The sequence below is a fragment of the Cololabis saira genome, chromosome 12 (assembly GCF_033807715.1).
Source record: "Cololabis saira isolate AMF1-May2022 chromosome 12, fColSai1.1, whole genome shotgun sequence".
Classification (NCBI taxonomy): domain Eukaryota; kingdom Metazoa; phylum Chordata; class Actinopteri; order Beloniformes; family Belonidae; genus Cololabis; species Cololabis saira.
This window is the reverse complement of record NC_084598.1, coordinates 41,407,791-41,419,775: the sequence shown is the minus strand read 5'-3', so window position 1 is coordinate 41,419,775 and position 11,985 is coordinate 41,407,791. Positions and strand designations below refer to the sequence as shown.

At 37.2% G+C, this 11,985-nt stretch overlaps 1 protein-coding gene across 1 annotated transcript in view; it reads left to right on the top strand.

Annotated features, from left to right (window-relative positions):
- The first annotated feature begins 4,012 nt into the window (after positions 1–4,012).
- Positions 4,013–11,985, top strand: part of LOC133457488 (E3 ubiquitin-protein ligase Itchy-like) — an 82,480-nt gene continuing 74,507 nt past the window's right edge. The window contains exons 1-2 of the mRNA XM_061736820.1: positions 4,013–4,153; positions 9,132–9,224. Of these exons, the coding sequence (XP_061592804.1) occupies positions 9,155–9,224 (70 nt within the window). The 5' untranslated portion in view covers positions 4,013–4,153; positions 9,132–9,154. The remainder of the gene's footprint in view (positions 4,154–9,131; positions 9,225–11,985) is intronic.

The following is an 11,985-nucleotide window of genomic DNA, read 5'->3' as shown; positions in this document are numbered from 1 at the left end:
CTTCGTGTATATTATTCAAATATGACGGAGGTAGTTTACAAGCGGCCATAGAACGGAAATTATAAAACATTACACATTATATAACATTACACATAGTGTGTGTGTGTGTGTGTGTGTGTGTGTGTGTGTGTGTGTGTGTGTGTGTGTGTGTGTGTGTGTGTGTGTGTGTGTGTGTGTGTGTGTGTGTGTGTGTGTGTGCGTGTGCGTGTGCGTGTGCGTGCGCGTGCGCGTGGGTGCGTGCGTGCGTGCGTGTATATATATATATATATATATATATATATATATATATATATATATATAATGTGTGTGTTTTATCATTTTCGAATCGCTGCTTGTAAACTAGAGTCTATTGTAAATTACCTCCGTAGGCTATATATATATATATATATACATACATGCTTTTTATTTTGTTATATATGTATATAAAAAAGTTTAAAAAAACCTCATTATTAGTAAGTACATTTATATTATATAGGCTATATATATATATATACAGTATATATACAGTACCATCTGCAACTTCTACTGAGTACATACATAAACATCACTGCTCTATTATCATTACTACAACTCCCTCTTCCTCCGCTATTTTTTATATCTTCATTGACTTTTTAAGTATTAGGGCTATGTGCAAGGCAAGATGCACTTTATATTCCCAAAATGGGTACTCCCAGTACCATAAAACTGTCATTGCTGGTATTTAATTAATGTAATATGTACTGAGTATTGTGCATTTAAAATAGCACTTTATATTTACTGTGCAATCGGGCAATCTGCAATATAATTACACACCTAACACTTTAACACTTCAGCACTCTGCACTTTAATCAGCCCTTTGATACCTAATTTTAGCATTTAATATTACTGAAATTCGTATGGTCCCCTGACCCTTGGCCTGTATGTTTCATGATCCACTATACTTTTCATTGTTTTTGCTTTTCTTTTCCTTTTCTGTCCTATTGTGTTTTTAAGATCACGCTTTCTCTCTTGTAATTGCTCCTCCTGCCTACTGGCCATGGAAGCTAACTGTTCTACTTGTCGTTACTGTTGTTTTATTGATTTTATTATTTTATGTTATTGACATTAACCTGCCGAAGGGACTAAAGATGAAAATTAGCCATTGGCTATAATCTTGCATATTTACATGTATATGTTCATTAATGTGTGTGAGTTCCCCCCTCTATGTTCTTAGGGTGTGCTGACAAACATTTAGGGGGGTTCAGCCCACCAAGGGGGCCCTGACTCAGCCCACCCGAAAAGTTTCTAAAACCGCTACTGCCAGGCGCTCCCTCCTCCATCTATGTGCCTAATCCCTTCACTTCACACAGGTCACACACAGCAACGAAGTAGCCTTTCACAGTCAACAATCGTTCTCCCAAGTCCCCACTCATGATGAAACTGTGAGGTGAGCATTGAGCAGTCAGAGTCGTTAGTTACTCAATTAGCGCATATTGATATGCAAATTAGCGCATACCGTTGTAGTAGCTAAACAAAATAACTTGTCACTGTGCCTGCCAGACAGGTGACTCTATAGGCAAGGCTACCATGACACACCCAGCCAGCCAGCCATCATGCTAGCTCGCAGTAAAGCGGGTCTAAATGGATGCGATGTCTTTTGAGAAACAACAATATGGGCATAAGTGAAGAACATATTTTCAAACGGGTCTCTTGTTTTCTGAATGAAATTAAGCCCTTCGGAATCGCAAGTGGCTGCTTTACACAGCCTGTCTGATGTGATGATGACGATATGTCTTTCTTTCTTTCTTTCTTTCTTTCTTTCTTTCTTTCTTTCTTTCTTTCTTTCTTTCTTTCTTTCTTTCCCTCTTTCTTTCTTTCTTTCTTTCCCTCTTTCTTTCTTTCTTTCCCTATTTTGAAGCCTACCAACTTCTAACCAGTCAGATTTGTAGAAAATGTGTATGATTGATTGCTATATAAGCTGATTCACACACAAGAGTTTGAGTGAATCCAAAAAGAGACAATTTGCATGAATGTGTGATGAAATGGCCTTAAGTAGCCTAACTAAATTATACAATGTGATTTTCAAATGTTCGTTTCCAAGACAATTAAGTCTTAAAGTACATTTTCTCAGATTTATTGGTGTCTTTCTAGTCACACAATTGAATTGTCAGTGTTTCCAATACACTGATCTATTTGTGGTAGTAGGTACACCCTAAATAGATTTTGACCCCCACAAATATTGCCACATATTAATTTCAACTAGTTGACTGCAAACTCCTGCTTTAGCTTACAGTATATTATTATCTTGTCGGAATATTATTCCAGCCAATAAGTTAGGAAGTTCCGTTTGATTTGATTTAATTTTACTTTTGTTTTGCCTACAAATCAAAATGTTACTTTACTTGAGTCTCCCCTGAAGTGATTTTGGTATTATTTATGCAAGCAAAATTCTACCATAACCTGCATGCAGAATATATATAGGGAAACAATTATTTTTTCATCGCTGTAAAACCACAGAACAGTAAAGAAGATATTGATGTGTATAGGTCTTCATAGATCTAGTCTCTTCATTTTGACCTCAAAGTGCACCAGATTGATCAATTTTTACTTAAAATCTACACATTTTTCTTCCGGGGGGGCATGACCCCAGACCCCCCTAGGGGTTCTATGGTCCATAAACTTTGGGGAGGCTGAGCCCCCCCAAAGCTCTGATGCTAAAATCGCCCCTGATTGTACTGTTTGCAAAAAAAAATTAAAAATTAAAGAAAAAAAATTTGAATAATATACACGAAGAAGACCAACTTCCGGTATGGACTTCCGGTATGGATGGAAGTATGGCCGCGCCCCAGCCCCCGGGTCTCCCACTCAGAAGGCACGCCGATTTTTCCCAGTGGCCAGCCGCGGTACTGCAACAAAAAATCCCATGGGGCCCAGAAAGCTTTTTTCCCATAGACCGCAATAGTAAAAGAGAAGCCTCCAAAACTGTTCACAGGAACCTCCAGCTGTAATCACCGGCAATTACTCATCTTTGTATTCTATATTTTTAAGTCATGGACTTTATATCCGTCAAAAATGTTTTATAACGGCCAGAAAAGTAAAAAAAAAGTCTCTTTCTGGGCCTGACGTCACAGCCGTGTCCGTGCATTCCACGGATGTATTAATATATATTATGTAATTATATTATATTAATACATTAATAATATATGTAATACTATACATGTAATAATATGCATTAATTAATATATTATATTAATACATATTATATTAATATTTGCGTCATTGCCCCAGAGCATCATGGGAGGTGACTCAACTGCGCATGCTCTATGGGCCCGTTAACGCGGAAGTAAACCCGGAAGTCAGGAACTTTTTCGGCGTATGCGCTGGCTGAGCAAACTCCATTGAAATGAATGAGCGGCCATTTTCGATCTCCCATCCAGATTTTATTAATAGATCCATGCCGCGCCCTTGTCGGCCATCTTGCCTGCAGCCAGGTCCCTCTCCAGCAGCTCAGGCAGTACACTGCAAAAACTCAAAATCAGAGTCATTACCAGAAAAATAACTTGTTATTTGACAATTTTCACCTGTTTCAAGTACATTTTCACTTGAAATAAGTAGAAAAATCTGCCAGTGGGACAAGATTTATCTTCTCATTACAAGCAAAAAAATCTTGTTCCACTGGCAGATTTTTCTACTTATTTCAAGTGAAAATCTACTTGAAACAGGTGAAAATTGTTGTTTTTTCCAGTGATGAGTCTTGTTTTAAGTGTAATGAGATTTTTTGACTAAAAATGACACATTTTAACTAAAAACAAGACAATATTCCTGGTAAGATTTTGAGTTTTTGCAGTGTAATATTAATAATAATAGGACGTGTCACAGGGAGAGAAGACTTTAGACTTTGGACTTTGGAAACATTTAAAAGTGTGCAGAGTGCTAGAGCGAGCTGGACCTGAAGACAGACGTCTCCTTGCGTGTGCTCTGCTGGGGGCAGAAGCAGTGGGAGTACTGGTGCACTCCCAGCTCAAACAGCGAGGGGAACACCTTGCTGCAGAGGTGGCAGCGGTACGTCAGCTGCTCCTGGTGCGTCCGGATGTGTTCCAGGAACTGGTCCAGCTTCTGGAAGGTCTGGGAGCACGACTTCAGCACGCACTTGTAGACCTGCCGGGAGGCAGACGAGCATCGCTGGAATAAGGAGGTTTTTTTCTTTTTTTTTTAACTTAGTTTTTATTTCGGTATCAGCAACTTATAAATTCCTTTGCATACACATTGTCTACCTTTTTACATGTACCGGTATATTAAAATCTCGATATATCCCCCAGCCTTACTTTGAAACCTAAGCTTATTTTTCTCATACTTGTATTCTCTTACCAGGGGTGTTGAGGGTTAAACAAGCAGCCTTTCACACACCTGCTAATACTGGTTTATGTCATCCTCTGACGTCTCCTTGTTACCTCCCCTAATGCTGTAACTTCTGCACAATTCACATATGGACCTGACTGACGTCTCTCACTGTTATTCCCGTTTGACTTTAAGCTCTGTGTTGCATGTTTGACTTTACAGTCAGTCAGTATTGTTGTTGCTGCTGCTTTGAATACAGATGTGAACCGGTCTTTGTACTGCTAAGTGGTAAAGATAGATTCTGGGAGGGACATGTAAGCTGTAGTGATGTAAATGGAGTGGATACCGCCTCAAGAGAATAAATATCTACATGCTTTTATTGGCTATACACTTCATATCAATGACCTTGCCTCATAGGTTGTGATTGTGGTGCAGTGATGTTAAATTTAAATTGGATAATTATAGTCTTTTTCCTTGTATTGTATTTTAAATATAACCTAGAAATCCCTGTGAGATTCAAATGGGAAAAAAACAATACAACTGTTCCTGGCCTGTTGAATGGCTGGAATGAAGGCTGTACAAGTACACATTTACGATCTTCATTAGAGGTCATTTATTACATCTAAATGACTGCCATTTAGGGACAGAACAGAAGCCTGTCATCTCTCCTATAATTCCAGTAATTTACAGAAAATTAGTGGATATTTGAATAAGCAAGGTTGATAGTTCAGTTATATATGGAGCATAATCATGTACTTCTTTTTTTTTAATAATTAAAGTGGACATTACAGGACTGTCTCAGAAAATTAGAATATTGTGATAAAGTTCTTTATTTTCTGTAATGCAATTAAAAAAACTAAAATGTCATACATTCTGGATTCATTACAAATCAACTGAAATATTGCAAGCCTTTTATTATTTTAATATTGCTGATTATGGCTTACAGTTTAAGATTAAGATTCCCAGAATATTTTAATTTTTTTAGATAGGATATTTGAGTTTTCTTAAGCTGTAAGCCATGATCAGCAATATTAAAATAATAAAAGGCTTGCAATATTTCAGTTGATTTGTAATGAATCCAGAATGTATGACATTTTTGCATTACAGAAAATAAAGGACTTTATCACAATATTCAAATTTTCTGAGACAGTCCTGTAGATAACTGTTTCTAGTTTCCAGATTCTCCAGTTTATCACTTGAAAATGATAAAGAATATTATCATGAATAATACAATTTCCTTCAATAGGAGATGGTATTGTTCAAAGTGTATTCTCATCCATCTGCAAGGTTTCCACGAACCCCTGCACAGCTCTTGTTGTTGCTCAGGAACCAAACACAGAACTCCAATAAACAAAACTTCTGCCTAAACATTTGAGCCAGAATCAGGTTTGGAGTATGAAAGTAAAGCATGGTGTTTCATTATCAGTGACGTGCAGGAGTGATACAAGGGTGACTGTCATCCTATTGGACCATAAATCAGCTATTGTGAAGTAAATATCCACATTTTTCAGACCTTTGGCCGAGTCCCGGGGGGGAAGTAGCCTGAGCAGGAAAGCCCCGGCTTCCTTTTGCCACTTCAGCCGCCTCATCTGGAGAGATCCCAAGATCAGCGCTCACCTTGGCTCCATGTCATTGACAGCTACGAATCAAGCCAGAAATTTTGGTGTAATTATTGACTCAGATCTGAACTTCAACAGCCATAAAGTTTATCACTGAATCTGCCTATTACCACCTAAAAAACATTGCTAGAATTAAGGGTATTCTGTCTAAACAAGACATGGAAAAACGTATTCATGCATTCATTTTCAGTAGGTTGGATTATTGCAATGGCATCTTTACAGGCCTTAACAAGAAATCAATCAGGCAGCTGCAGCTGATCCAGAACGCTGCCACCAGAGTCCTTACAAACACCAGGAAACTGGACCACATTACACCGGTCATGAAATCACTACACTGGCTTCCAGTGAGTCAAAGGATAGAGTTTAAAATCTTACTGCTGGTCTACAAAGCACTGAATGGTCTTGGACCAAAATACATGGTTGATCTGTTAGTTCCTATGAAGCTCCCAGACCCCTGAGGTTCATCTGGATCTGGTTTGTTGTGGTTCCCAAGAACCAGAACCAAGCAAGGTGAGGCAGCGTTCAGTTATTCTGCTCCTCACCGGTGGAACAAACTTCCTGTAGACCTGAGGTCTGCTCCAACTGTAGATCCTTTAAATCAGGGTTAAAAACATTACTGTTTACTCAAGCGTACTCTTAAATTAAACTTACCTGCTGTACTCTACTGCCCTTATTTTTTTTTAACAGCTTGTGCTTTTTATTATTTTACTTCTTTTCTTATTCTTACCTATTTGTTATTATGTCTTGCCGCTTTTAATGTCAATGTAAAGCACTTTGAATCACCTTGTGTTGAATTGTGCTATATAAATAAATTTGCTTTGCCTTGCCTTGCCTTGCCTTGCCTTGTGGACGAGCCCCTTCTCCATAAGCTTCTCACCTTATCGCTAAGGGAGAGTCCAGGCACATCCATCTTTTTCAGATCCATCTCAACTATTTTCATGCTGTAGAAAAGTACTTTTATGAAGGAATTTTTTTTGAATGAATGAATTTTTATTTCGAACATGTATAAAAAAATAAAAATAAACAGTAACATCTTCACATTCACATACAGGACTGTCTCAGAAAATTAGAATATTGTGATTTTCTGGATTCATTACAACTCAACTGAAATATTGCAAGCCTTTTATTATTTTAATATTGCTGATCATGGCTTACAGCTTAAGAAAACTCAAATATCTTATCTAAAAAAAATTTGAATATTCTGGGAATCTTAATCTTAAACTGTAAGCCATGAACAGCAATATTAAAATAATAAAAGCCTTGCAATATTTCAGTTGATTTGTAATGAATCCAGAATGTATGGCATTTTTTTTTTTTTTTAATTGCATTACAGAAAGTAAAGAACTTTATCACAATATTGTAATTTTCTGAGACAGTCCTGTATGTTCGAAAAAAGGAGTAGGAAGAAGTTTACCCTTTTTCCTAGTTCCTACCCCTTTATAACTATGAATTTACATTATTGTTATTATTATATCTACACAATATCCATATAAATATAGTCTATATAAATACTACGTAAAAATGCCTATTACTACATAATTATCCATATAGGTATATAGAAAATATAAATATTATATCAATATATAGAAAATACAAATATTATATAAATCTATATAAATATACACTATATAAAATACATAAATAGACCTATAAATATATATATGCTACATAATAAATATATTACATATATTACATAATTATAACTATCCCTTTCAACATATACACATAAACATAAATATCTACACAAATATCGAAACATTTATAAAATATATGCGAAAGGTTTTTAAATGAATATTTGCTGACTGTGCTGATACACAGGAAATATTTAGACAAGTTGGTTAATGAAGTTGATTATCTGACTTGTTGTTACTGTCACAAACAACTCAAAAATGTTAGTGTGCATCATTGATTTAGCAGAAATCACATCAGTGGATGGAGATTTTGGTTATTTTTCAGATGATTGCAGTAGTTTGTGGCGCTGGCTGTTGTTGTAACTATATTTTATTTATTTATTTAGGTTTTACGTAGCTCTACAACTTCCCTTTTCAGTCCAAAGCTCCTCCATACAGCAGAAGTAATTTTTTTTCTCTTGGATTGGTGTTTTCTACTTTTCCTCTCAGCTGAACAGTGACTATTTCTTCTGAAAATTACAGTTGCATGTTATGCTTCCCCTACAGAAAATTGCGACTCTGTAAAACCAGTGAGCTCCAATGATGTTTTAACCTCCATCAGATATGCTGCATAGCATCTTATGAAACTGCAGCCTACGGGATTTACAAAAGGCCACATTTTAAAATAAAATTTCGATTGTTCAGCCTTAGTTATGACGTATACCTGAAAATTGTAGAAAAAATCCTTTTTGGGATCTCCACAATAATTTTCCATTATTCCAAAATCGTCTAAGTTTTTCCTTTATCCGTGGACTTGAAGAAAACACAGGAGTCAAAGTTTCGGCTGGCATTCATCCAAAAAATACTGTGAAGGTCCTTTATTGCAAAAAAAGTACAATTTAACAAGACGTTCACAGGAGAGCATCGCAAGTTCCGCGGTCCAAGGAAAACTCTGAAAAACCTATCTCCGGACTCCTCTTTATATACCCAGTCTGAGATCAGATACAACGTTTTCTGTACTTTCTAGGCACCGATTTGATAAATTCGCCAGAAATTTCTCATGATGTCATGATGTCACAGCTTTCATATTCTTCCTAGTTTGCCTCTCACCTTTGCCACAGTCACTCAAGGCCACGGGCTGCAGGTGTAGTGGACTTCCCCCTCCCTTACCCGTGTGGTGTGTCAGGCCAGTGTTTTTTTCCACTCTTTCTTTCTCTCTCCACTCTCAATATTAGCCCTAGTTAAATGTTTTACTTAGGTGTTAAATGATTACAAAATATTCACATAATTATATAAAAATATCCTCAACAAAATAAAATCTTGCTATTTAGATTTTGCAAATCTGCGATACACCATATTTATTTTGCATTGGGATTGAAAACACCTCATTCATCTTTTTGAACGTACAGTGATGTTTAAGCCAAGAATTTATTGTTTTCACAAAAATATGTCATGTCTACTTCAATAGTTAAAGGGCTTTTTTCCCTCCCAAGTCTTACTGTGTCCTCAACATTGTTGGTCTCAGCATTTCATTTGTTTATTGCAACCTCGCAACAGTGGAAAATGTATTTGTCTCCACTGTAATTATGCGTTTTCTTTGTTGCAGGCTTCTCCTCCCAGCCTTATGTCATGGCCAGTGGAGTCACCAAGTCGGGCACTTCCAATGGTTACCCTCTGAAGGCACAGCTGCAAATCATTGGTAAAGTCTTCACTTTTATCAAGTCTGGACTGATCTTAAAGTCCAGTCCTCAGTTTAAATTATGTGTGTTTTTTCACAGCGGTAATGAACAAATGCAAAAATCAAACAAAAGAGGATTCCATTATTGTATCCCTCGGGGTTATTGTCATTGGGTACACCTGTGGTTTTGATTTTATAATGTTTGCAAGTTTTAATCAATTTGAATTTAGTTCCCATTATTTTTTTTTATATCTTTTTATTTCACAAAACAAAGGCAATTATAAACATCCGTAATGACGGTAGGCCCCCCCCCCCCCCAAAAAAAGCACGAAAACATACACAAGAAATAAATAAATAAATAAAAATAAATAATGTGGGGGGGGGAGTGAGTGAATACAAATATGGAAAATAACATCAGTAAGTAACAGTAGGGGCATCAAAACTCGAATGCCTACAGATACATAAGATACATAAAGTAAATGACAGCAATAAAACAGCATTCAGCGTACAATGAAGATCTCTAAACCAGAGAATAATGGGAACCAAAATTCTTAAAAAGATGGTCACGGTTATATTTTTCCAATGTTAGTTTTTCTAATGGTAGAAATGCTGTGAGTTGATCTATGAAAGTCTTATAAGATGGCGAGGAATCGTTCTTCCAAAATAAAATTATACATTTTTTTGCAAAGTAAGTGATCAAAATTAATGTCCTGAATTTTTTGTTATCTAGTTGTAAATTATATGTGTCATTTAATAAATATAAACTACTGCTTAAATCAAATTTTTTGTCCAGGATTAATTGTGTAAGGGAATTAATTGAATTCCAATAATGAATTGAATTCCAATATTTTTGTAAACGGTCGCATTCCCAGAACATATGCATGAATGTCCCCTCCATCTTTTTACATCTGGGACACTTTGACGAAATATCCTTTGATATTTTATGCATTTTTATTGGAGTTAAGTAGAATTTGTGGATGAATTTAAAATTAGCTTCCTTCTCCCAAATATTTTTTAACAACTGAAAGTTCCCATTATTAATAAAGTACTTTTTAATTTGAATTAATTAACACACGCACCGCCACAATGATCTTGTGAAGAAGGAAGCACGCAGTAGAACTGTATGTGAGGACATAATGGCCTAAATCCGTTGAATTAGTGGTTAAACTGACTTTATCCCTCAAGAGCTCTAAACCTAGAGCTGAGTCAGGTCCTATTGAGTCCGTGTGAGCACAAATTATGAAGCTGTTCTACAGTACACGGCTTTCACAGTTTACAGATCTCTGTGCTGTTCTGACAAGAGTCTTGAAGTCGGTGTGGTGTTCAAACTACGCGACTGGTCTGTGATGTGGGCGTTACTCGAGCCTGACGGCAGTGTGTTATATCAACAAACGTGCAGGAAATGAGGAGTAATCACATGCAAAACAGGAAAAGATTACCTGAAAATAGAATAAAGATAGAAACATAAACAAAGGGCCAATCCCAATACACCCCCTACTTTCTACCACTACCCCTAAAACAGAAGGGACAGATTTTAGGGCTCTTGAAATCTCCCCAGGGTCCTGTCCCAATACTCCCACTACTCCTACTTTCAGCACCACCCCTAAAATCAGGAAGCTGAGAGCCAAAAGCTGTTTTAATTTCAGCTGTAGCGCTGTTAATATGCCACTTTATTGAGTTTTAATATTTTTTCAGGCGTAAAAGTAACCGTTAAGATCCCCAACCTGGGCTCAGTTTATCCAAATAACGCCTGTTAAGAAATTTTCTCCGATGTTTTCGGCGATGATGAGACCGGGGCGCAGCAGCAGCAGCAGTTCACGTACAGACGTGATCGCCGGGTCAACCTGCGCAGTCGTCCCGGGGGAGAAACCTGCAGCTCTGTGGAGAATTACCGCTGTCTGAAATAAATCATTTAGGAAGATAAATGTTGGTTTAATAGATGAAATCTAACAGTTGCAGCTACGCCTGTTAAGAAATTTGCTCCGAAAATTTCGGGATTTCTGCCTGCCGGCTCGGGAGCTGATTTATGGTTCTGCGTTAAATCGACGCAGAGCCTACGGCGTAACCTACGCCGTAGGCTCTGCGTTGGTGTAACGTGGAACCATAAATCAGCCTTTATTCTGGCGAGGTTTGAAAAAGACTTTGCAACAACGGGCAAACGAGTGATAATGTACATTCACTGAGTGAATATTATGAAAGTAAAATATATATTTCTCGCTAGAAATTTAATCAAAACGCATTTTTATTCAGAAACTAACTCAAAATATGGATTTTATTCACTAAAAAATAAGAAATGTCCGCCATGTTTTTTTTTTTTAGATCCAGTCCGCAAATGATGATGAAAAGCATTCTCGGAAATTTTTTCTAGCCCTTGGTCATCTAGGGAGCATCTGAAAACCCTCGCTCTGAAGGGCTAGATTCATATCCACTACCCCTAAATAAGCACACTCCCCCTAGGTGAAAAGAGGAATTGGGACACCACTACCCTCACGGGAACGTGCAAAATTTAGGGGTAGGGCTGAAAAGTAGGGGTAGGGGGAGTATTGGGACAGGGGCAAAGATTCCTGCTTGTGTTTCCTTAAACATTTACTGTATCTGTCTCTGGCTTTGTGGGTTTCCCTTCTCATAGTGACATCACCCAATGCCTTGCTCTCTAATTGGCTGTAGCTCAAATGTTTATCCCTCCATCGACTCCAGATATTAAGCATCCTAGATCTTGGTTATTATGTTGCCAACTGTCTGTGATTTATCTTTTGAGTTGTGCACACATAACTATTTACCT